We start from the raw sequence: 26,717 nt of genomic DNA, 5'->3' as shown, positions 1-26,717 counted from the left end.
TAATAAAAATACTAAAAAACAAAACAAAAAATCACTGTCCAACCTAGAAGTCACTGTTCCAGGCCGACTCAACCTGCCACAGGACCTCAAACAAGTCACTTCCCCTCTCTGAATCTGAATTTCTCTTCTAAAGGCGGACATTTGCATCCTACAGTTTTCAAGGTCCCCGTCAGACTGGTATTTAACTTTTCTGCATCCTATGGTAAGAGAGTGGTCTTCACCTAACCAGTAGAGAGCCAGAGGAAACAAAATGTGGGTGATGAACTCCAGTGCTTACAGAGGTAGAGGGGCAGCATGAGAGAATGAAGGAGGGGTGACAAGAAAAAAGCAGGTAAAGCCCACCCAACGGAGGCAGTGCACTCAACTCCAGGTGATGGTCACTGTAAGGAAAGACCTTGCAACGTTTTGAGCTAAAAGGAAATTCAGATTTTGTTTTAATGTAGCCTGCTGATGGCCTGCTCTTGGCAATAAATTCTCTTAAAAAAAAAAAAAGAAACAAAAAATCAACCTGTGTCCAAAAAAAATCTGCAGTCATTTTCAGAGATACTATACCCTTCTGCTGCTGTGGCTGCTGCTAAGTCGCTTCAGTCGTGTCCAACTCTGTGCGACCCCATAGACGGCCTCCTACAAGGCTTCCCCGTCCCTGGGATTCTCCACGAAAGAACACTGGAGTGGGTTGCCATTTCCTTCTCCAAGGCATGAAAGTGAAAAGTGAAAGTGAAGTTGCTCAGTCGTGTCCGACTCTTAGCGACCTCGTGGACTGCAGCCCACCAGGCTCCTCCGTCCATGGGATTTTCCAGGCAAGAGGACTGGAGTGGGGTGTCATATATCCTTCTACTTTTCTGTATATTCATTCTATTAATTTTTGAGAGTTTGATATTAAAACTCCAACTAAAACTCTTAATTAATCAACTTCAAGAATAACTATAATATATAGTGGAACTATATGTAAATTTGTTCTATAGTTTCCACGTCTCCTGTAAATGTGTTATCATACTTTCATAATTTAAAACATTCTTTAGAAGAGGAAAAAATGTCTGCAGCCAGATACAGTCTGTAAGCCTATAGTTCACAACTTCTGATGAAGAAAATGTTATGATAGAATTTGTTTTTCATCATTTGGCCTTTCTAGAAGGTTGGTTACTCCCCCTTAAGAGACACTGTGCAGAAGCCCTTTCTGGAGTTTTAGGCAAGAACTGGAACTAAGACTTTGTTTCCTGGACCTGCTGCTTCCCACCCCAGGAGCTGAGCCTCCCCTCAGTCTGGGACTGATGCCCGCTGCCTGCGATACACACCCTCCCTGCAGCTCCAAGCTTTGCCCTTTCACAAAGGAGCTGGAACTCAAGAGACAGTAGCTGCTCCAGCCCTTCCCACACCATCCCCTCCCCGACTTCAAGCCAAGAAACGGCCCCCAAGATAAAACTGAGAGTGCGTGATGAGCAGACAGCACAGATGGGGACAGTCCCAGCAGCCCAAGTCGCTGCCCCTAGAGCCCAGCCCCAATGGTCAGAAGGTAGAAATTCTCACTAATGAGACTGGGACCTTGTGAATACCTTCAGGCGGATCCAATTCCTGGTCCAAACTAACCTTGCTCAGTTAAACAAAACAGGAGAATCTCAGTTGATGGTTTCTTATTTAACTAACTGGGACTTTGAGAAAGCAAACATTCTCAGATCTTATATCAAACACTTTTATTTTTAAAGTGAGAAGTTCACAGAGGATAGCTACAGAAGAGTGAAATATTTAGACTAGAAAAATTGTGGGTGCTAGCCAAACCTCAAATACTGTCAGAGCAGAGTTATTCCAATAAATTTTCCAGCATGGCATATCACACGTGTTAAAATTAACTGCATTCTCAGAACACCTTTCAACGGATGTACACGATGATAGAAGGGAACATTGAGAGGCTCCTGTTCTGAAGACCTTACAGAATGGATTTATGCACAGTCCAAAACAAAGTATATTACAACACACCCAAAACAATTCACAGCCATTAAAAAAAAATGTTGACTTTCAAGATATTGGTAGGAAGACGTAAAATAACAAGAAGAATATAGGCAAGAAATGGCTACTTTTATGTGCAAGATACTGGATTCTTGAATTGAGAATCAGTGTCAGTCTTCACGTCCAATATCACATCAATACAGTGTGGCAGAGAAACGAGTCACCTTCAATATGAAGGATGCGAGTTGTGTATACTGACAACACTCTTGAAGATACAACAGTGTCGCAGGAGGAATGCCAGCAAACACAGGGGACCTTCTGATGAGGTCAGACACTCATGAGTTATCAGATGACCCTTCAGATACTTGCGTTAGGCAACTACAACATTCTGGTTTATCAAGACACTTGCAGAGAGTGATCCTTGACATGACATAGAGTCCCTACCAGTTGCTGGCCAACGATGATGGCATGGTTTTTTTGGATTAGGCAGCATCTACACTGAGAACCCAAGCATAATACCTGGGCCACAGGGAAGGTCACTTATCCCACTAGGACTGCAAAGCCAGATGTGCTTAAGCTTTCCCTAAATCATGTTTTTTGATGAGTCACGTTTGAACAGAAAGGCTTCGTATAAAATCTGATTCTCCAGAGTTATAATTCACCTTTCCCCAATAACCACCCAATACCCCTAAAGTTTGTTTGGGTTCTTCTCCCCGAGAATACCTAGAATGGGTCTTTTTCTTCCCCCTACAAATTACTTCCCCAGGAGAAACCTGTAAAACCAACTTAAAAAACCAAAATAACCTTCATTTTCTCACCAACAGTTAAGTATCAGACCTCCTGCTCCTACTCTGACCTGAGCTGCAGAGCCCTGTGTGTATACTTTTCAGACATTCCTCATACCATTAACACAGCTTTCCATCACCATCCACTGTCCTTCCTCAACCTTTCCTTGCCCAAGATGAAAGCCAGTGAATTGAGAGGGAAGGACAAAAGGGTATAGACAGAATATTACTTTTATAAAAATAGGGTTCCAGGCTGTAACTTGATCCTCCACAGCAACACTGGGCAGTGTCATCCATACAAACCCTCCACACTAAATTCTCAAGGGGCTATCTTTTTTTGTAGCCAGGTCTCAAAAGCTCCAACCTAAACCTACTGAAGGAAAGTAGCAACGCCTTCCTAAGATTGAGCAACACAGACCTAGAATTACATGGGGGCGTAAGGTCAAGACCGGTCACCAGGTTGCTTCATTCATCGGTAAGAGGCCAAGTTCTCCATCCTCCCCCAGCTCTGCCATTCTGGGAAGAGCCCACTGGCCAGCCTTGGGCTGCCAAAGACTGTCGACTCCAGCTCGGCCTTGGGGGGTGGCGCCTGGTGGAAGGCACAGTCCTGGGCTGCCATCTGCGTCTGCACCCCGTCAGGCTTCCACTGTACATGGACGATTCTGTAATTCTGACCCTCGTTGTTGTCCCAGAAGACCTGCCCATTAGCATGGTAGGCGACACAGAACTCAATTTTCTCCTTCGTGGGGATGACGGAGGGTAGGTCAATGGCAAACGAGAAGGTGTCACTCTCCGAGCCGCCGTACACATTTTTCATGTAGGCACAGTCCACATCGTTGTAGCTCTGCCAGGAGTCAAAAGTGATCCGGATCTGAACCTTCTTCTCAAAGCTCATGTTCTTCACCTTCACAGTCCCCGTCACTGTTCGCTCCTGCAAAGAGCAGTTCTCCAGGCAGACAGAGTTCTTCTGGAAGTGGTTCCGAAAACTTAAGTAGTCAGCTGAAGGCTGAGGGAAATCCAGAATCAGGTTCTTCTCCTCATGGAGCTTTAAGCCTGAGGAGATATCATTCAGGTCCAAGAGGTCAAACTGGAGATCCCACACGGGCTCCTCTGGAAGGTCTGAGAAGACGTGGATGGCAGTGAGGGAGAGGCCCTTAGAGTCCGCAAACACCACCCGCTTCTTGGCTTGGTTGTGTGAAGGCTTCCAGTCGTCCTGTGCTCTGGCTTCCTGTTTTATGTTGAGACACGACTTCAGGGGCTTTAATTTGTTCACAAAATTTCTTCGTTGGAAGTCATCATAAGGGCTCAGGAAGCTCTTCAGAGGTGGGGAATGAGCCAAGCAGAGCCTCACAGCGACATCGACAGGCATGACCGAACTTGTCAGAGGCCGTGGATCTAAGACCTGGATCATTCTGGAATAGAAAGAAGAGGGGTTATCATCTGCACCTGGAATGCACTTTCCCTGGTCCCAAGTATGTCTGCACTATTTTTGTTGGCTATTACAGCCAGCACAGTGCTCTCACATGAAGTAAAGGAATGAAGGCTTAGGTGATAAGAGCTGCATCTTATGTTTGGCATTACCCTTGACTGGCTATAGGCCATGGGTTAAAACTCTTGGTGTCCCAGTGTCTCCATCTGAGAAATAAAAGATTTGGATGGGATCAACTCTAATACAGCTCTAAAACCATTTGCTCTGTTCTGGAGCACCAGTTCTTAAACCTGTCTGTTTTCAGGCAGGTTCCTTACTGTCTGAGCCACCACGGAAGCCCCCACCATGGCCTAGCGGGTTGGATTTCTTCCTTTTTCTGCAATGCAGAATCCTTGGACTTAGAGCCCTTAATGCAGAACCCCTGGAGATGGGGACAAGAATGTATACATGTTCTTAAAGCTTCCCAGGTAAGCTAATGACCAGACAGGTTCTAGAATCAAAGTTCCAGACCGCACTCCCTCAACTGCTTTGATGATTTTGCTATTGAATTAATTACACTTCTCTGGAACCATAATCCATTTTAAAAGAAAGAATAAAAACAGCAAAGGGTTTTGAGAGCAAAAGACTAGAAAGAGTAAATTAGAGGATTCTCTCTGCACTTTCATTACCATGCTCTTCCTCATTTTACACAAATAACCCACTCAAGTGCAAGGCAGCCATTTATGAATTAAAAAAAAAAAAACTTTACATAATCTGTATTTCACACAAAAAGATATCCATGTCAAGTCCACATTTAAGTGGGAAAAGCTGATGATCTGAAAAGTACTGTCATTATTTAGTCACTCAGTCATGTCAGACTCTTTTGTGATCCCATGGACTATAGCCCACCAGGCTCCTCTTTCCATGGGATTTTCCAGGCAAGAATACTGGAGTGGTTTGCCATTTCCTTCTCCAGGGAATCTTCACAACCCTGGGATCGAACCCATGTCTCCTGCATTGCAGGCAGATTCTTTACCGCTGAGTCACTGGTAAAGCCAAACCTGAAAATAGGGTAATTTCAATATATGTGTTATATATATATATATATAAAACATATATAATAATATTTATAAAACACATATATATGAACTTATAAATGTTGAAAAGTCTAATAGGAAGCACAACAAAAAGTTAACAATTATCTTCGGGTGATAGGTGATCTATTTTTGCCTTTGTACTTTTTTGGTATTTTCAAATGTTCTGGCAATGGATATTTATAACCAGAAAGATAATAAAGCTATTTAAAATTTAAACATAACTATGCTCATAAATATTAAACCATGAAGTGTCCATCAAGAAAGATATTTTTTCTGGCCTTTAGCCCTGAGTATACATTGCCAAACTTATGGACAATTTTCCCCTATCCTAGCCTTCAGATAAGAAGTGTGTGTATACTGTATGTGACATTTCTCATTCTTGCTTTAGTAACTGTCTTCCCAGCAGCTCTAAGCACATAGGCAAATGGTCATTATCATAAGATGGATAATAAAAGAACATTCTGAGAATTCATTTTATTAGCCCTAGGATTTTTCTGGGAGACCTACAAACTTAGAACAAACAAATGAGAGAGAAAGCTATATTTATTGGTCTAATAATAAACAGGCAGAAATTTTAGAGAAGTCTTCTAAGTTATGTCTAAAGAAGCTATTTAAGTAGTTTTTAGGGTGGTTTTTGTTTGTTTGGGGGTTTGTTCTGTATTTTCACACTTTGCACTTATAGAAAGATAGTTTCAGGATATGGCGATTTCCCTGGAATGTTAAGTCTGGCCCAAGAGTTTAAAAATAATCATTTGCTCAAAATCTGAGACTAGCTTTGCTATGGCAAACCGTCAGAAGAAGGAGAGGACCAAGGAAAGTCAACATCGTCCATCGTTAGTTTTTCCCAAAGCTCAACTACCCAACCAGCAATCTGAGTGCTCTTCCCACGAGTCCTTGAGACATCTGTGCGGGACCAAGAGATACGGTTAGAATCCACGAGGGAATCAGAACTAAAGCTGACTCACGCTAAAACAGTTTCTGGTTTAAGATGCCGTTTACCGAAATCAGCTCTGCCTAAGATGCTCAGAGCAAATCTTCACACCTCTAAGGCCTCCCCGGCTCCAGATTCAAGTCAGCAGCTTGTCAACCCGCCCTCCTCTGGGGTCTCCGGGGCGGGCATGACAGCAGGAAAACGCATCCCAGCCTCCCGACAGCTGCGCGCTCCCTGAGCTCCGTCGGAGAATCTTCAGGGAACCTACCTGGTGCAGCTCATCAGGCAAAGGGGCGGCGGCACTCCGCGGTTTGCGAGAGTTCACACCCGTCTCCCGGTAGTCCCCGTGTGGCCGCAGCTCCTCCAGATCTCGGGTGCGGCCCCCGGGAGGCCGCTTAACTGCTCGGGACCACGTGAGCCGACTGCCAGGGCCAATCGCCGGGCCGCGGGCTCGACAGCGCAACCAACCAGCGCTCAGCTGGGGCGCGAGCCCTTGCCCGGGACGTGACTGCCGTGGTGCAGGGTTCGCTGGGCGCTGCGGGCGCTCTGGGACCCCGGGCCAGCTGGCCAGGGTAGAGTAACGGGAACCCCGGGCGAGAAGGCGTGGAGGCAATCGCGTAGCGCCAAGTAGCGGGTGCAGGCCAGGAGGGAAAGCAGCAAACCTCCTCCCGCGCCGAGCGCCAACACAGCGGGGCTGCAGGGAGGACGTGTCTTTCACTCGCGAGGCTTCTGTATACAGTTATCTGAGCGCAGGACACTGTGGATCGTCCCGGGGACGCGTGGAGGGGCGGCGGTGGGGGAATGGGATGTGTGTGCGCGCTTATATTTATATTTTTGAAATGTTTATCTTGTTCATTGCTTGGTGCATTGGCTCATCTCCCTTTCCTTGCCCTGAGCAATCAGAAGTTGACTGCATATTTTGGTGTTAGGGTGAACCCACAAATGCACCACACAATACATTCCTTCTCTAACTAATATTGTTAATAAACCGTGTTAGTCAGTATTAATCGCTTCAGCCCTGTCCGACTCTTTAAGATCCCATGGACTGTAGCCCACCAGGCTCCTCTGTCCTTGGGATTTCCCAGGCAAGAATACTGGGGTGGGTTGCCATGGCCTTCTCCAGGGGATCTTCCTGATCCTGGGATTGAACCCGGGTCTCCTGCTTTGCAGGCAGATTCTTTACCATCTGAGCCACCGGCAGTCCGTGTGAGCCCTATTATAAGACAATGAGGCAGCATTTCATTAAAAGGCACTTTATATTTCAATCTATTCTTCAGCTTTTTCTCCCTGGAAGAGAAAACTAAAGCCAGAAATGAAAAGGCCTCTTTTGCTCATGTGGTGGGTCAGCCCGCAGAGCCAGTGGTCAACCCAAATCCCTCCACTCGGTTCTGACGTCCTCTGGCAGTGATGTGAAAACCAAAATGTTAAACTATCACACTGTAAGTTTCATGACTCTCCCAGGCCAGTTACTCTCAGCGAGGTTTCATAATTTTGTTTAGTTTGGGGAGTTTTTAGACCATCAGTTACAACCATAAAATTAAATTTCTAAGTTGAGTAGGAATTGTTTATATAAAATCCATGGCCTTGCTCTGCTCTCAATTTAGTTATCCAGTAGTCCATTAAAATGTAGAGAATATACAATGTAAAATGTACAAAAATCCCTGTGTCTTTAAAATCACTGTGGAGCAGCAGCCAAGTGTTAAAATGGTGTGGTTAAAGAAAAAGAAACTGAGTATCACTGGGGCAGTTATTTATCCCTTGGGCTTGATTTTTTAAAGGAAACATGCAACTAAAAGCAGATCTTCTAGTTTCTCAGCCCAGCCAAAACTAGCTGAAGGGGTACAGTTTGGGTTTGACACTTCCAAATCTAGACAAGTTTGAGCTTCAACTCCCTCATCAGTAAAATGGAGATAGTGAAATTGCTCTGAGGATTAAATGAAACTGTGCAGATAAGAAAACTCAGCAAAGTGCTTGGTATGTGTTCAACAACACTATGTTGAGCTAAAGAGTAGATATTACCAATTACAGTTGCAGAGAAACACGAAATAAGAAAAATAAACTGTGATCCCCTTTTTAGGGGTAAGACATGCATATATGGAAAAGAGAATATACTTGACTGAAACATTAACAGTGCTTAATTTGGGGCAATAGAGATATTATGAATAATTAAAATTTTATTTCTCATTTTGTGGGCTTCCCTGGTGGCTCGGATGATAAAGAAGCTGCCTGCAGTGCGGGAGACCTGGGTTCGATCCCTGAATTGGGAAGATACTCTGGAGAAGGGAATGGCTACCCACTTTAGTATCTGGCCTGGAGAATTCCATGCACTGTACAGTCCACGGGGTCGCAAAGAGTTGGACGTGACTGAAGCCACTAATACGAACAAACTGAGCAACTTTCACTTTTCACTTTTTTGTCATTTTGCTTCTCTGTATTTTTTATTTTTTCTACAGTGAACCTGGACTTTTTCTGTAATTGAGAAATCATCATTAAATGACTTAAGACTTTAAGATTCAGCTAACATATATAGCTTACCTACTAGGTGCTAAGAACTGTGTTGGAGGCTTTGACATGCTTACATCATTTACTCACAGTCTTTTTGAGTTTGGGCTTCTTTCCATTCAAACTGCTTTCTCTTCTGCCCCCTGGTGCTGACTGATGCCATAAAAGCCACTATTCTGAACTTAAAAATCAGGGATACAGGGCTGTCTCCATTGCCATGAATCCGCCACGGGTGTACATGTGTTCCCCATCCTAAACTCCCCTTCCAGCTCCCTCCCCATCCCATCCCTCTGGATCATCCCAGTGCACCAGCCCCGAGCCATGTCAATGTATGGCAAAACCAATACAATATTGTAAAGTAATTAGCCTCCAATTAAAATAAATAAATTCATATTTTTTAAAAAAAGGGCTGTCTCCAAAGAAGAGTCAACACTCAATTAACTTCTAAACTGAATGATCCAAGCCTCCCACTTCTCTTCCCTCCCCTCACCTCATATTTACTGAAATGTAATTGATATACAACATTATGTAGGTTTAGAGTACACATAGTATTAATTTGATGTATTGCAAAATGATTACCACCATCAAGTCACATAATTACCATTTCTTCTTTATGGTAAGAACATTTGAGATATATTCTCTTAGCAGCTTTCAAGTGTATAATAAAACAGCATTATTAACCATGTGGTACATTAGATTCCTAGAAGTTTATACTCTGTGACCATCTCCTCATTTCCCCTATACCCTAAACCCCTGGTAACCACCATTTGACTCTGTTTCTATGAGGTTAGCTTTTTTATAGTCCATATGTATATGATCTCATATGTGAATATTTGTCTTTCTGTATCTGACTTATCTCAACTAGCAGAATCAGGTCCTTCATTTCTATCTCCTTCCAGGGTTTTACTGCAGTTCATTGTGATGAGAGGGACTGGAATGGAATCAGCATTCTTAGTTGTGAGTGGCACCAATAAAGACACAGTAGATTAGGAATTGTGGGAAGGTTTATAGTTACTTGTAATTTTTCTCCAACTGCAGTTTAACAGCATCCAAACACTGCTTTGTCCTACCAGTTTAAACAATGAATCTATTGATGAGAGCTTCTTGATCTGTGCAGTGCCAGGCCAGGGGTTACAAGGACTCATAAGTCACAGCCCCTTGACCTTGAGAATGCTACAATCTTTATTACAGAAAACCAAATTTAATTAAATACCCAGGGAACATTTTAAGGTCCTACAAAGCAAGGGGCTGATGACGTGTGACATACACAACAGAGTCTCTTCCACCATCTGTCCATCACATTACCAGAGATGGGAAACAGGGACAGGGAGTCCCAGCCAGTCAGCTCATTGTCTCCAAACTTGCCCTTTTTTTCAATGCCCAGTGAAGAAGGTTCTTGAATATACTTTACACTTATTAAGATGCTAGTACTCAGTAGTAACAGGATGAACCTCATAACTGATCTTCAAGCCCTGCCCTGTAGAGGCAGTGAGGTTGAGAACTGCTCATTTTCATGAAAAGAACTGAGATTTCCATTTTGAAGAGAAGAGAGAAGCCAGTTCACGTGACTCTGAATAGTAAGCTCTCTCTTACATTGACTCCTGTCTTCTTTAGCCACATTGGATGGGCACACCAATATTAGGTGAAGGAGTATAATTTAAAAAAAGGAAAACAGACACTTATGGAAAGTTTACTTTGGGTCAGGGACTGTTTTAAGCACTTTACAAATAAATATTAACTCATGTAATATTTATAAGAATCTAGGAGGTTGAAACCATGTTGATTATCCATATTTCAAGATGAGGAAACCGAGGGGACCTGGGGAGTTTAAGTAACTTGTCCAAGATCGTGTAGCTAGTAGATGGGGCAAGACCAGGTTTCAAAACCCTCTAGAGTCCACACTCCAAGTGTGAGTTGCTCTGAAAAAAGACAAGCACCATACTGATAACCACCAAGACCAAAAAGATGGTCTGTAGAAGGCCAGAGAGATTCAGAAAAAGGAGGGCTCCCTGGGGAATATCTGTGGAATTTTTAAGGAGGAAGTGAGGTTTGGGAAATGCGAAGAAGTTAACTAGACTAGAGTATCATCTTTGGGGCATTTAGATGAGAATCCAGCTGAAGGGCTCAATCAATGAGAGAGTAAATGCCATCGCAGTTGAAATGGTACCAGCAGCTCACCATTCTACTCAAAGCACATATTCCCAGAGGATAAGAGAAGGAACTAAAGTATTGCTGATCACTATAGTAGTAGTAGTAGTGTTAGTCACTCAGTCATATCCAACTCATTAGGACCCCATGGACTGTAACCCACCAGGCTCCTCCATCCATGGACTTCTCCAGGCAAGAATACTGGAATGGGTTGCCATTCTCTTCTCCAAATGGTGAGTAGACTATACTATTGGCCATTCTGTTTGCACTGAAAGGATATTCAAGCATCATTTTCACTTCCTGAAATTTTTTTAAGTTTAAAAAAATCTCTACTTTTAGAACATCCCAGTAGGAGAACAGTCTGGGTGCTGTGGTGAATGCACAATTGCTGCTACCAAAAGTAAGTGGTTAAAGAAAGTGCAAGACCTTACCTGAGACCTGTGGGGTATCTCAGGTGAGATGAAGAAGGAGGGGGGAAGGAGAATGAAAAGGATGATACACTTGACCTTTCTAATAATCTTTTGGGAAGAAAGACAGAGAGGTAAAAAGACCGGTAACCATACCAAGTTGTCTGAGTGCTAAATGGGTAATGTGAATGTAATGAACCTTTGCAACGTGTGCTTTGGGACTTTAGAGAAAGGAGAGGCCTTCAGGGGCCAGGATGGCCAACGGGGACCAGGACATGCGAGGTAACAACAAGGAGAGCAGTTTGCAAGAGGTGAGGATTCTAGCTGGGGAAATTACAGGGAAGAACCAAAGGAGAGGGACTCTTTAAAGTTAGCTTTTTTAAATTTTTAATTATTTATTTACTTATTTTGAGGTCTTCGCTGCTTCATGTGGGTTTTCTCTCATTGCAGCGAACAGGGGCTACTCTTCATTGAGGAGCTTGGGCTCTAAGCCTCATAGGCTTCAATAGCTGTGGCTCAAGGGCTCCAGAGAGCAGACTCAGTAGTTGTGACACACAGGCTTAGTTGTCCAACGACGTATGGACTCTTCCCAGAGCAGGGACTGAGCCCTCGTGCCCTGCATTGGCAGGTAGACTGGACCACCAGAAAAATCCTAAGGTTACCTTTTTTTTTTTTTACTCCCCTGGACTATCTTGAACAAAATTAGAGATGTGAGTGATACAAAATGAAATTAGCAAAGAAATAATAATCTTAACTGTAGAGGTAAAATCATCCTCTCACCTTGCCAGTTTCATCAAGTTTCTGCAGTTTCTCCATATTTATTGAAGGATTAGGAAGTTAGAAAGGACCTATGAAGAAAACTTTAAACCACCACAGAAGGGCTTTTTTAAAGCCCTTATGAATATTAAGGAAGATAGACAGGACGGGTTCTTTCTACCAACGCCACCTTGGAAGCCCCCATAGGCTTTGAGTTTGCAACAAAGAATCAGAATGCAAATTCACAATGATTCAGAATGCTAAGATGTAGTAAAAATGTTGGGCTGAAACTGAAGGAGGGTATCTTGGCCCAGACAGAGCCATGAGAACAAACTGGAACCACCCCAAATGTACTAAAGTTCATAGGAAATATCAACATACGAAAAATTAAATTGGGAAGAATGAATATTTTGAAAAAGAATAATGAGGATGTAGCAGCCCTATCAGCTTAAAATTTGTTACAAATTTAGAGTGTTAAAAAAAATTAGTATTGATGTGTGAATAAAGAAATCAGATCAGTGAGATCAGAGTCCAAACAGAGACCTAATTACATATGAGAATTTAGTATATGATCCAGGTGAGCATGTCTAATAAGGAAAGAGGAAAAATGGATTATTTAATAAGTAGGCAACTGGCTGTCCACTGGGGGGTGGGAGGTGGAATGGAAAGATGCATACAGGCATTCAATTCTTGCCTCTGTAGAGAGGGATAAAAGTGTTTGATGATATGGTGCTTCCATAGGGAATTCTCCAAGGGGACAGCTGTTTCAACATGCTCTGGATACTGTAATTTTTGTTACTTGGAGAGTTAACCTGACGTATGGGAAAGAAAAAAAGTATTGGGACAATCAGTGAATCCAGTCAGTAGGAGAGAAATGACACAATGAACACTCTAAAAGTCTGTCCTTCTCCACCTCCAGTCCCTCTTCTCTGGAGAAGGCCCTTCCTGGGCCTGGCCAACTGGGTTTGTCATCCTGGGTGGGTCTCATGCTCTGCACTTGTTCTCATGGCTCTGTCTGGGCCAAGATACCCTCCTTCAGTTTCAGCCCAATATTTTTACTAAATCTTAGCATTCTGAATCATTGCGAATTTGCATTCTGATTCTTTGTTGCAAACTCAAAGCCTATGGGGGCTTCCCAGGTGGCGTTGGTAAAAAGAACCCATCTGCCAGTGCAGGAGACATCAGAGATGCAAACTGGATACCTGGGTCGGGAAGATCCCCTGGAGGAGGGCATGGCAACCCACTCCAGTATTCTTGCCTGGAGAATCCCATGGACAGAGGAGGCTGGCGGGCTACAGTCCATAGGGTCACACAGAGTCAGCCACGACTGAAGTGACTTAGCACGCAAAGTCTAATAAGATGCAGCTCCTCTCTAACCACTCTACTCACCAGGCCAATCTGTCTAAAGACAGGTATTTTTCTACTCTGTAAACTGGTTTTTGGACTCCACTGTCATCTCTGGCTGTTAGAGGAGTTTTGGCAGAAGGAATCCAAACTGAAAACAGATCCCTCTTTTATAAGGTAACACAATACTTCCTTTCTTGCAGGACAAAATTAAATTTCTCTACCCATCCACTCGCCAGGCATAGACACAAGCACATCACACCACCCCCACCCCCAACTCTGGACATAACTATTCATAACTACTTTTTCCAATAGATGTTCAAAACTCTTTAGACCCTATGCTGTATCTTCCTGAACCACAGAGAGAAAAAGCAGATATGGTCTAAGGCAGGGCTTAGTGTCTATCAGATAACTCTGTTTAGTGCCCCCTCAGACTTGTGGAAAGTCCCAACTGGGGGAAGTTGGAGAAGGTGAATAATTGCTCACATCCTACTGAGACAACTAATTTCACTAGGGCTTTAATATTTTGTCTGAAGTATATAGTAAATCCTCTCAAGTGCCAACTACACTTTAAAAACACATTTCAAAGCCAACTTTCTCCAATCCTTGTTTACTCTCTATTAATAGGTATTAACATTTCTTTAAAGGAACAACTGTGAAACTTTCATCATTTAGTAAAACTGGCAATTATTTAAGGTCACCAATAAGTGGACAAAACACTTCAAAATTCCCTCATTTCTCCTATCAAAAAAACACCCCCTGTATGTGATAATGTTGGGCAAAAAAGGTCTTGCCTTCCTATATACAAAATTGAACTCTTCTTGTCACAGAGCTTTGGAGCCCAAATAATTAGTGATTAAAAGGGAAGTATTTTTTTTTCTTTCAGAAGAAGTGACAGAAAAAAGAAAATTAAGGTTATTAATAACAAGCTGCATATTAACCTTTCATTTAAGTCCTTCCATGTATTTTATGATATAATCACTGGCTACAATATTGTTACAATACAAGTCATCTTTTAAAAAAAAAAAAAAGAATAAGTACCCTATTTTGGCTATGCCATGCAGCTTGTAGGATCTTATTTTCTCTAATAGGGATTGAACCCATTCTCCCTGCAATGGAAGCAGTGGGTTCTAACCGTTGAACAGCCAGGGAAGTCTCTATAATGCCTCTTTTAAATTAAGTATTATTAAAAAGAAAAACAGAGGATTACTGCTTAAAAGAGAACAAAAGATGATTGCTTCCCTTCTGCCGCACCCCCAAATCCAAAGTTTTGACACTACTTATGGAATTAGTTTTCTCTGTGGTTTTAGAAAAGGCAGAGGAACCAGAGATCAAATGGCCAACATCTGCTGGATCATCGAAAAAGCAAGAGAGTTCCAGAAAAACATCTATTTCTGCTTTACTGACTATGCCAAAGCCTTTGACTGTGTGGATCACAATAAACTGTGGAAAATTCTGAAAGAGATGGGAATACCAGATCACCTGACCTGCCTCTTGAGAAACCTGTATGCAGGTCAGGAAGCAACAGTTCGAACTGAACATGGAACAACAGATTGGTTCCAAATAGGAAAAATATATCAAGGCTGCATATTGTCACCCTGCTTATTTCACTTCTATGCAGAGCACATCATGAGAAATGCTGGGCTGGAAGAAGCACAAGCTGGAATCAAGATTGCCAGGAGAAATATCAATAACCTCAGATATGCAGATGACACCACCCTTATGGCAGAAAGTGAAGAGGAACTAAAAAGCCTCTTGATGAAAGTGAAAGTAGAGAGTGAAAAAGTTGGCTTAAAGCTCAACATTCAGAAAAGGAAGATCATGGCATCTGGTCCCATCACTTCATGGGAAATAGATGGGGAAACAGTGGAAACAGTGTCAGACTTTATTTTTGGGGCTCCAAAGTCACTGCAGATGGTGACTGCAGCTATGAAATTAAAAGACGCTTACTCTTGGGAAGAAAAGTTATGACCAACCTAGACAGCATATTGAAAAGCAGAGACATTACTTGGCCAACAAAGGTCCGTCTAGTCAAGGCTATGGTTTTCCCAGTGGTCATATATGGATGTGAGAGTTGGACTGTGAAGAAAGCTGAGTGCCGAAGAATTGATGCTTTTGAACGCTGATGTTGGAGAAGACTCTTGAGAGTCCCTTGGACGCAAGGAGATCCAACCAGTCCATTCTAAAGGAGATCAGCCCTGGGTGTTCTTTGGAAGGACTGATGCTACAGCTGAAACTCCAGTACTTTGGCCACCTCATGCGAAGAGTTGACTCATTGGAAAAGACTCTGATGCTGGGAGAGATTGGGGGCAGGAGGAGAAGGGGACAACAGAGGATGAGATAGCTAGATGGCATCACCAACTTGATGGACGTGAGTCTGAGTGAACTCCGGGAGATAGTGATGGACAGGGAGGCCTGGCGTGATGCAATTCATGGGGTCACAAAGAGTTGGACACGACTGAGCGGCTGAACTGAACTGAACTGAACTGATGGTTGATCTTGGAAGAGGTTCTTATTTTGCAAGCTACAAACAGAAATGCAAGGTTTGATTGTTAAGAATACAGGGGCAGCATTTGAGCAATAACATTTTGCCTGTGATAATCCTTTCAACTCTTTTAAATGCTTTCACACCCTTTATTTCATTGAATCCTCATTAAAAACCCTTTGAAGCCAACCCTATTATTATTCCATCTAACAGGTGGGGAAACAGACTCAGGGAGACTGAATGACTATAGTAGTGTTCACAGCCATCAAGTGATGGAATCAGGCTTCACTGCCAAGATCTAACTTCAAGTGCAAACACTCTATCATAGTCATTGGCTGGTTCATTCGCAGGTGTTAACTAGGATCTGAACTTGAGCACTCTGTTCTCTCTTCCTCACTTTCATATTTAATCAGTCACCAAGTCCTGCCTGCTTTCACCTTCTTCATGCATCTCAAAAGCCACAGTCTCGGGAACTTCTCTGGTCGTCCAGTGGCTAAGACTCTGTACTCCCAATGCAGGGGGCCTGGGTTGGATCCCTGGTTGGGGAACAAGATCCCACATGCTGCAACAAAGACCCTGTGCAGCCAAATAAATTAAAATTTAAAAAAAGCCACATTCTCTTTCCCACTCCTTTCCCACTCATCATTCTCACTTGGATTGTTGTAATAGCCTTCTAACTGGCCTTTCCCGCCTTTCCCACCCTATACTATGTCACTCAAATGAAGCTTTCTCACAACCATCAAGATGCCTAGAATGGAGCCCTGATCACAAAATCCTACAATGGCCACCCATAATCTGCTGCTGCTGCTGCTAAGTCGCTTCAGTCGTGTCCGACTCTGTACGACCCCATAGACTGCAGCCCACCAGGCTCCACCGTCCCTGGGATTCTCCAGGCAAGAACACTGGAGTGGGTTGCCATTTCCTTCTCCAATGCATGAAAGGGAAAAGTGAAAGTGAAGTCGCTCAGTCGTGTCCGACTCCCAGCGACCCCATGGACTGCAGCCTACCAGGCTCCTCTGTCCGTGGGATTTCCCAGGCAAGGGTCCTGGAGTGGGGGGCCATTGCCTTCTCCAACCCATAATCTAAATCTACCCAAAACAAACAAACAAACTGCTGGCATTCACAACCCTCCCTATCCTTCCCATCTCACTCACTCTTGTCATCCATGCTAAGCAGCCCAGGCCTCATGCAGAAAAACTGTTTTTTTTAACCATACAGGCTAGTTGTGTTTTATCAACAGGATGCCACAAACGTGGTCAATGAAACCAGACTGAACCAGCTAGATCCAAGATGGCAGGCAGAGTAGGCTAAAGGTCGTGGATTTCCTAGCCTTGACTTATCTGTGTTTCCATACCAACCCCTGAGCACTGAAGGATACTTGCTCTGATTTATCTCTGTGTTTGTTTCAAAAGTACTACCTGGTGTTTGGCAGAAATGCTTTGCAACTGTATATGCTTTGAGAGATGTACAGTGCTCCGTCACCTGGAACCAGCTCTGATCTGACCATTAGAACGTGCCTGTGGGCAGATGAGACCTCCAGGTGTCCAAGAGTTACCTTTGTTTCATTGTCATGCTAAGATCTCCACCCAAAGTGTGTCTTTATACTCTGCCAGGCACAATTTGGGCCATGTGCAAATAAGGCTGAAGAACTGCACATGCCCCAGCATCCCTGAATACCTCTGCCCCTTTCCTAGAGCCCTGGGCTTCTCTGGTGGCTCAGATGATAAAGAATCTGCGTGTAATGCAAGAGACCTGGGTTTGATCTCTGGGTCAGGAAGATCCCCTGGAGAAGAGGGTGGCAACCCACTCCAGTGTTCTTGCCTTGGAAATCCCATGGACAAAGGACCCCGGGGGGCTACCGCCCAGGGGGTTGCAAAGAGTCAGACATGACTGAGCAACTTCCACCACTTTCCTAGAGCCCTGGTGACCTGCGGCTTCCTGGCCCTTAAAATTCCCTTACTACCCTCCCCTGGGGAGAAGGTGCTTTTAGAAGATTGAGCTCCCCTTCTCCATTCTTTGGCTGTTGAATAAAAGCCTGTTTTGCTTGCACCAAACTCAGTTTCCTTCTTGGTAGCACCAAACTGGGCAGAAAAGAAATCCCTGACTGAGCCAGGGGGCTTCAGTTCAGGGAAGGCCACAAGAGGCAGGCCTTGAGTCTAATGCAGTAACAACCTATCCCCATTTGTCATTCCCTAGCTCTGTTCGTGTTCACGTGGTGTTCATCTGCCTGGACTGCCCTTCCTCCAGTCACCATGGCTTGACTGATGTCTCTTCCTCTTTTGAGGTCCAACTCAAATGCCATCTCCCCAAGATACTATCCATTGCTCTTCCTCCAGCCTTAGGGACCCTCCTCTGGGGACTCATAAAACCTTGTGATTATCATTTCACTTGCCATATACTTTTATTTAAAAAGTGTTCAGGCTGCTTTGGTTGGCAATAACCTATAGAAAGAGATCTCTAGGTTATCTTTATTATTTTGACAATCTTTTATTTTTTAAGTAATGATCATTATCCTTAGAATATTAATAATTGCAGGTTGTATAAGCATCCAAAAAAGAAAAGAGATTCCATTCTTTTTCAAAATATTCAGTGGAATAATAAGACTTCACAATTTCTATTTTATTATCTAAGGTGAAAATTGTTGCCTATCACAGATAAGTCTATAGAAGACTAAGACAGATTGATCTCATGGGAAATTTGATGTATAATTTGAGAATGAAACATCACCAGATCTCACAATTTTTTTAAAGGAGAAATATGTGCTTAGTGGAAGAACATTATAGGAGATTTTTAAAAGTTAATAAAATTTGAACCCTATTGCAAAATGCTCAAAAAAGTTGACAGTTTTTTTCTTTTTTTCAATTTGTAATTAATTTTCTTCATGTACTTATTCTATATAATTGACATATAACATTTATAAGTTTAAGGTGCACAATGTGTTGATCTGTTACATTTATATTTTGTAATGCAATTGCCACTGTAGCATTGCTATGCTAAGTCACTTCAGTCGTGTCCGACTCTGTGAGACCCCATAGATGGCAGCCCACCAGGCTCCCCCGTCCCTGGGATTCTCCAGGCAAGAACACTGGAGTGGGTTGCCATTTCCTTCTCCAATGTGTGAAAGTGAAAAGTGAAAGTGAAGTCGCTCAGTCGTGTCCGACCCTCAGCGACCCCATGGACTGCAGCCCACCAGGCTCCTCCATCCGTGGGATTTTCCAGGCAAGAGTACCGGAGTGGGGTGCCATTGCCTTCTCCGACTGTAGCATTAGCTAACACCTATATGTCATTACAAAATTATCGTTTCTTTTCTGTGGTGAAAACAATTAAGACCTAGGCTCTCAGTGCCATAAAAATTGGTATTGCATTTGTCACCTCTGCTAGCTGGTAAGCTCCCTCAGGGCCAGGAGAATATTTGATACATCTTTGTATCTCCAGCATTTGGCATAATCCCTGGCACAAACACTGCATGCCCATTGGGTCAGTTGGATACATTAATTAATAAAAATGGCTACTGGCTTTGGAATTCTGCACAAATAGAGAAAACGAGAAGATGACATTGAAGCAATGTGAATTTGGTGAATCAGCAGGTGGCAAGAATATGAGTTGTCAAAAGATGTTTTTCAGAAACAGCCTAGAGAGAAGTTGCTGACAAAAGTCTTGAATGAAGATAGTGTACTATTAAGTTGGCAGTCAGGGGGAAATGTTATTTCAAAAGTACCAAGACCAGTGCCAACCAAGGCATCCAATGCCCCAGCCTTAGGAAACTCAGGAAAAGCACACGTTGTTCTGGAACATGGCAGAGCTCTTTTCAGATCACGAGTCAGGCATCAGGGCAAGGATGGGTGTAGACTTGAGTTTTCCAAAGCAATAACTCCTTGAAACTATTTTACTATCGTAAAACCATCTGTCGTCCTTCCATTCTCCCTTGCTACATGTGGCCATTGTCCACCTTGCCCCGTTCTTCGTGGCCCTCCAAACCTCCCATTCCTCCTCTGCCTTCCAACGCCTCCTTGCTTTTGTCCCTCACTACATCACTTGTATAAGATGACCATTAAGTTTAAAACCTCCTGGAAAATTCTGCTGACTAGGGTACACCTCTAATTGTGGAAATGACACAGGTCTTGCAAGTTCCTGCCTCCATGTGCCACATTCCGTGTTTGTTCCTTATGTTCCCTCTTCCAGGAACACCTTCACTTGGCCAAACCTCATTCATCCTTCAGGGCCCAACTCAAATGTCCAATGGTAAATTTCCCCCGACCCTAGAGAGAGAAACAGAATGCTCTGTACTCTGGAGGGAAAATGTGCATGGACAGTCAGAAGAGCTTTTGTAACACTGTTTGATATTTATTTGTTTATATCACTGTTTCCCCTATTAAACTATGAACCTCTGAAGTCAGGTACCAAATGTTACCCATCTCTGTTTCCCTTACACTTATCAATGTCTAGAACATTGTAGATACTCAAAGATACCTGTTGAAATGTCCTGTTGTCTCATTGGTTCATTAATATGACAGATTCACAGGTAACATAAGCAAGACTTATTCTAATCAAAATTGGGTTACATACAAGGATAAATTTGAAGACTGGACAAGGTGGGTATTAAGTATTCAACTTTTCAACAAATTTGTATCAGGCTTCTACTATGGAGCCCACTGTACTGGATTCTATTTTCCCAACCTAACAGACTTCTTAACCATATAATTGAACAATTAATTATTATGCAATTTTAATGTACATGCAAAAGATAGCTACGGGGTGCGGTGAAAGCTTGTGATAAGGGGCATGCCCTAACCTGGGATAAGTCAAGAAAGACTTCTTCTCTGAGTTAGTGATGCTCAGGATGAGAGTAGAGGGAAGAGCAGACATTGCTAGGTGCAGGGCTGGGCATGAGGAGATGGAAGGAAATGGCATATGTGAGATACAAGATTCCCTAGAAAACTACACCAAGACTTCTGCTCACCCCTCCAGATGGACTTGCCACACTCTTGCAACCTCCTAGGTGTCTAGAGAAGCTCACCTATAGGGATTCCACCAATGGGCTTTCATGCCTCCCGGCTTCAGGTTGATCAAGGCAAGGCACTGGCAGGAGAGTAGAGGGTGAGAGGAGAAGGAAATTATTTCCTCACTTCCTGACAGTTGGCTGTGGTTGGCTTTGACCCTCTACCCGGGGCCATGACTTCCATCAGGTCACCTCTGCATGAAGCTATTTCATCAGTTCTACAAGGGCTCACTCCACTTGTGCTTCAGACATAGAAGAGGTAACCGTTCACCAAGTCATTGTCCTTAGAGGACTGCACCATCTCATGCTGGGTTCTTCAAATCCTGTCCATGCCCTTGTAAATGGCCTCTTTATTAAAAACTCATTGTTACCCATTTTAATTTATGATATTTTCCTGTCAGAATGCTGACTGATAGAAAGACTAAATGAGAGGCTAGATCACACAGAGGATTTTTAATTATGATAAGGACTTGGATTTTCCCCTAAATGACCTGGAAGTCACTGAGGGGGTTTAAGCAGATGAGGTAGGTAGTGAAGTTCACATTTTTAAAAACCACTCTAACAGCTGGTATATAGAGAACAGTTGAGTGGAGTTGCAAGAGTAGAAGGAAGGAGTCCAGTTAGGAGGCAAGTACAGCCATGAAGAGGGCAAATGATGGCCCATAGTCAATGTTTTGAGACTGGCTACAGAGAGAGGTCCATACCATTTCTGTCCTTTATCGAGCCCATCTTTGCATGAAGTGTTCCCTTGGTATCTCGAATTTTCTTGAAGAGATCTCTAGTCTTTCCCATTCTGTTGTTTTCCTCTATTTCTTTGCATTGATCACTGAGGAAGGCTTTCTTATGTCTTGCTATTCTTTGGAACTCTGCATTCAGATGCTTATATCTTTCCTTTTATCCTTTGCTTTTCGCTTCTCTCCTTTTCACAGCTATTTATAAGGCCTCCCCAGACAGCCATTTTGCTTTTTTGCATTTCTTTTCCATGGGAATGGTCTTGATCCCTGTTTCCTGTACAATGTCACGAACCTCATTCCATAGTTCATCAGGCACTCTATCTATCAGATCTAGTTCCTTAAATCTATTTCTCACTTCCACTGTATAACCATAAGAGATTTGATTTAGGTCATACCTGAATGGTCTAGTGGTTTTCCCTACTTCCTTCAATTTAAGTCTGAATTTGGCAATAAGGAGCTCATGATCTGAGCCACAGTCAGCGCCTGGTCTTGTTTTTGCTGACTGTATAGAGCTTCTCCATCTTTGGCTGCAAAGAACATAATCAAAAGATGGGCTTGATAAAGGAAAAAAATGGTATGGACCTAACAGAAGCAGAAGATATTAAGAAGAGGTGGCAAGAATACACAGAAGAACTGTACAAAAAAGAGCTTCACGACCAAGATAATCACAATGGTATGATCACTCACCTAGAGCCAGACATCCTGGAACATGAAGTCAAGTGGGCCTTAGAAAGCATCACTACAAACAAAGCTAGTGGAGGTGATAGAATTCCAGTTGAGCTATTTCAAATCCTGAAAGATGATGCTGTTAAAGTGCTGCACTCAATATGCCAGCAAATTTGGAAAACTCAGCAGTGGCCACAGGACTGGAAAAGGTCAGTTTTCATTCCAATCCCAAAGAAAGGCAATGCCAAAGAATGCTCAAACTACCGCACAATTGCACACATCTCACACGCTAATAAAGTAATGCTCAAAATTCTCCAAGCCAGGCTTCAGCACCACGTGAACCGTGAACTTCCAGATGTTCAAGCTGGTTTTAGAAAAGGCAGACGAACCAGAGATCAAATTGCCAACATCCACTGGATCATCAAAAAAGCAAGAGAGTTCCAGGAAAACATCTCTTTCTGCTTTATTGACTATGCCAAAGCCTTTCACTGTGTGGATCACAATAAACTGTGGAAAATTCTGAAAGAGATGGGAATACCAGGCCACCTGACCTGCCTCTTGAGAAATCTGTATGCAGGTCAGGAAACAACAGTTAGAACTGGACATGGAACAACAGACTGGTTCCAAATAGGAAAAGGAGTACGTCAAGGCTGTATATTATCACCCTGCTTATTTAACTTCTATGCAGAGCACATCATGAGAAATGCTGGGCTGGAAGAAGCACAAGCTGGAATCAAGATTGCTTGGAGAAATATCAATAACCTCAGATATGCAGATGACACCACCCTTATGGCAGAAAGTGAAGAGGAACTCAAAAGCCTCTTGATGAGAGTTAAAGAGGAGAGTGAAAAGTTGGCTTAAAGCTCAACATTCAGAAAATGAAGATCATGCCATCTTGTCCCATCACTTCATGACAAATAGATGGGGAAACAATGGAAACAGTGTCAGACTTTATTTTTTCGGGCTCCAAAATCAGCACAGATGGTGATTGCAGCCATGAAATTAAAAGACGCTTACTCCTTGGAAGAAAAGTTATGACCAACCTAGATAGCATATTCAAAAGCAGAGACATTACTTTGCCAACAAAGGTCCGTCTAGCCAAGGCTATGGTTTTTCCAGTGGTCATGTATGGATGTGAGAGTTGGACTGTGAAGAAAGCTGAGTGCCGAAGAATTAATGCTTTTGAACTCTGATGTTGGAGAAGACTCTTGAGAGTCCCTTGGACTGCAAGGAGATCCAACCAGTCCATTCTAAAGGAGATCAGTCCTGGGTGTTCTTTGGAAGGAATGATGCTAAAGCTGAAACTCCAGTACTCTGGCCACCTCATGCGAAGAATTGACTCATTGGAAAAGATTCTGATGCTGGGAGGGATTGTGGGCAGGAGGAAAGGGGGACGACAGAGGATGAGATGGCTGAATGGCATCACCGACTCGATGGACGTGAGTTTGAGTGAACTCCAGGAGATGGTGATGGACAGGGAGGCCTGGCATGCTGCAATTCATGGGGTCGCAAAGAGTCGGACACAACTGAGTGACTGAACTGAACTGAACTGACAGAGAGAGGAAGGACATGGTACTAGGGGGAGCTAGGGAGCAATGAAAGTTGAGCAAGATCTTTAACACAATGCATGTTACTGCAACTGCAAGGCCTCATTGAGTAGAGAATAGACCTCAGACTCTTCATTCCGGCTGCCAAGACCACCCGGCCCTGGTCACTGATCTCCTTGCTTCCGTTCACCCCCTTGCTATGGCCCAGCTGAAGCAACAGTGTCCCTTGCACCTGATACACTCTGTCTGAAATGCTCTTAGTCACCCAGTTGTGTCTGACTCTTTGCAACACCACGATTGTAGCCCATCAGGCTCCTCTGTCCATAGAATTCTCCAGGCAAGAATACTGGAGTGGTTGAATCAGTTCTAATGAGGTGGATGAATCTAGAGCCTACTATACAGAGTGAAGTAAGTCAGAAAGAAAACCACCAATACAGTGTATTAGTGTATATATATGGGATTTAGAAAGATGGTAATGATGACCCTATATGCGGAGACAGCAAAAGAGACACAGATGTAAAGAACAGACTTTTGGACTCTGTGGGAGAAGGCAAGGGTGGGATGATTTGAGAGAATAGCACTGAAACATGTGTATTACCATATGTGAAATAGATGACCAGTCCAAGTTCAATGTATGAAAGAGGGCACTCAAAGCTGATGCACTGGGATGACCCAGAGGGATGGGATGGGGAAGGAGGTGGGAGGGGGCTTCAGGATGGGGAACACATGTACACCCATGGCTGATTCATGGCAATGTATGGGAAAACCCACCACAATACTGTAAAGTAATTAGCTTCCAATTAAAATAAATAAATTAATTTTTTTAAAAAAGAATACTGGAGTGGGAGTGGGTAGCCATTCCCTTCTCCAGAGTTTCTTTCCAACCTAGGGGTCAAACCTGGGTCTCCTGCATTGCAGGCAGACTCTTTACCATCTGAGCCACCAGGGAAGCAATGAGTTCTTCAGATCAGATCAGATCAGATCAGTCGCTCAGTCGTGTCTGATTCTTTTCAACCCCATGAATCGCAGCACGCCAGGCCTCCCTATCCATCACCAGCTCCCGGAGTTCACTGAGACTCACGTCCATCAAGTCAGTGATGCCATCCAGCCATCTCATCCTCTGTCGTCCCCTTCTCCTCTTGCCCCTAGGCCCTCCCAGCATCAGAGTCTTTTCCAATGAGTCAACTCTTCGCATGAGGTGGCCAAAGTACTGGAGTTTCAGCTTTAGCATCATTCCTTCCAAAGAAATCCCAGGGCTGATCTCCTTCAGAATGGACTGGTTGGATCTCTTTGCAGTCCAAGGGACTCTCAAGAGTCTTCTCCAACACCACAGTTCAAAAGCATCAATTCTTCGGTGCTCAGCCTTCTTCACAGTCCAACTCTCACATCCGTACATGACCACAGGAAAAACTCTCACCCAAATCCTACGTATCTCACAAAGTCCAGTTCCAAAGATAATCACAGCTAACAATTTCCGAGAACTTACTCTTTTCCAGGCACTCTGTTGCCAGCGTTCACTCATGTAATCCCCCTAGGTATGAAGTAGGGCTATCATTCACCCCCACTTTATGGATGAGGAATCCAAAGCTCAGAAAAATTAAGTGTCCACAGCCATATCACACTGGACTTGCACTCAGGCCTGCATGACTTTAGAAACCCTGTGTTTGATCCCAATTAACAACGCTTCTTATATAATCATAAACTTTATGGATAACATGAAATGACAGGCCATGTGCTAAACAATCCTTTAAATTGTTTTGTTCAACTCTTATAACAACTCTGTGAGTTAAAATTTTACTGTCATCTTTAGAGTATGAATCTAAAGAATAGAGAATAAGATACTTGCTAAAATGTGACCTCCACAAAACTCTGCCAGAAACCCACACTCTTGAAAACAATTTCTCCCTCCTCTGAAATCTGAGGCACTGAAATACATCTCGAATAGCATCACAGCCCTCTGTTTCATATGGTTGTTGGTTAGCATGTGTCATCTTTGTGTAATAGACTATCATGGCAACCTGGGTCTGATTCTCTGTGGATCATCCCCAAAAGCACCTGCCCATGGTTCCTCCACAGGAATTTCCTAACAAGTCCTTGCTCCAAGTAAGCACTCACAAAATATTTAACAAATGAACACCAGAATGCCTACAGCATGCCACCAAGGAACTCAGCCACTGCTGAGGAGTGACAGAGTCCATCAGTGTTTGCTGAGACCACATGGCTGGGCTCTCCTCCCAGGGTAGAGCCAGTTTTCTCTCAGCAGACTCTCTGGATCATATTCTACTAAAACATAGGGACCATGTACATTGCAGAATACTCAAAATTCTCCAAGCCAGGCTTCAGCAACACGTGAACCGTGAACTTCCTGATGTTCAAGCTGGTTTTAGAAAAGGCAGAGGAACCAGAGATCAAATTGCCAACATCTGCTGGATCATCAAAAAAACAAGAGAGTTCCAGAAAAACATCTATTTCTGCTTTATTGACTATGCCAAAGCCTTTGTGTGGATCACAATAAACTATGGAAAATTCTGAAAGAGATGGGAATACCAGACCACCTGACCTGCCTCTTGAGAAATCTGTATGCAGGTCAGGAAGCAACAGTTAGAACTGCACATGGAACAACAGACTGGTTCCCAATAGGAAAAGGATTACATCAAGGCTGTATATTGTCACCCTGTTTATTTAACTTCTATGCAGAGTACATCATGAGAAACGCTGGGCTGGAAGAAGCACAAGCTGGAATGAAGATTGCTTGGAGAAATATCAATAACCTCAGATATGCAGATGACACCACCATTATGGCAGAAAGTGAAGAGGAACTCAAAAGCCTCTTGGTGAAAGTCAAAGTGGAGAGTGAAAAGTTGGCTTAAAGCTCAACATTCAGAAAATGAAGATCATGGCATCCGGTCCCATCACTTCATGGGAAATAGATGGGGAAACAGTGGAAACAGTGTCAGACTTTAT

The 26,717-nt window shown here is 43.3% G+C and overlaps 1 protein-coding gene across 1 annotated transcript; it reads right to left on the bottom strand.

The window, feature by feature from the left end:
- Positions 1–1,674: 1,674 nt before the first annotated feature.
- On the bottom strand, positions 1,675–6,591 carry PPP1R3C (protein phosphatase 1 regulatory subunit 3C). The gene is made up of 2 exons (XM_005905293.3): positions 6,434–6,591; positions 1,675–4,141 (listed from the first exon to the last, which is right to left on the bottom strand). Exons 1-2 carry the CDS (start codon positions 6,445–6,447, stop codon positions 3,199–3,201), a joined length of 957 nt encoding a protein of 318 aa, XP_005905355.1. The 5' UTR covers positions 6,448–6,591; the 3' UTR covers positions 1,675–3,198.
- Between the last annotated feature and the right edge of the window lie 20,126 nt (positions 6,592–26,717).

This window comes from Bos mutus, chromosome 26, assembly GCF_027580195.1.
Source record: "Bos mutus isolate GX-2022 chromosome 26, NWIPB_WYAK_1.1, whole genome shotgun sequence".
Taxonomy (NCBI): domain Eukaryota; kingdom Metazoa; phylum Chordata; class Mammalia; order Artiodactyla; family Bovidae; genus Bos; species Bos mutus.
Note: the sequence above shows the minus strand (reverse complement) of the source record. Positions and strands in the feature narration are given on the sequence as shown.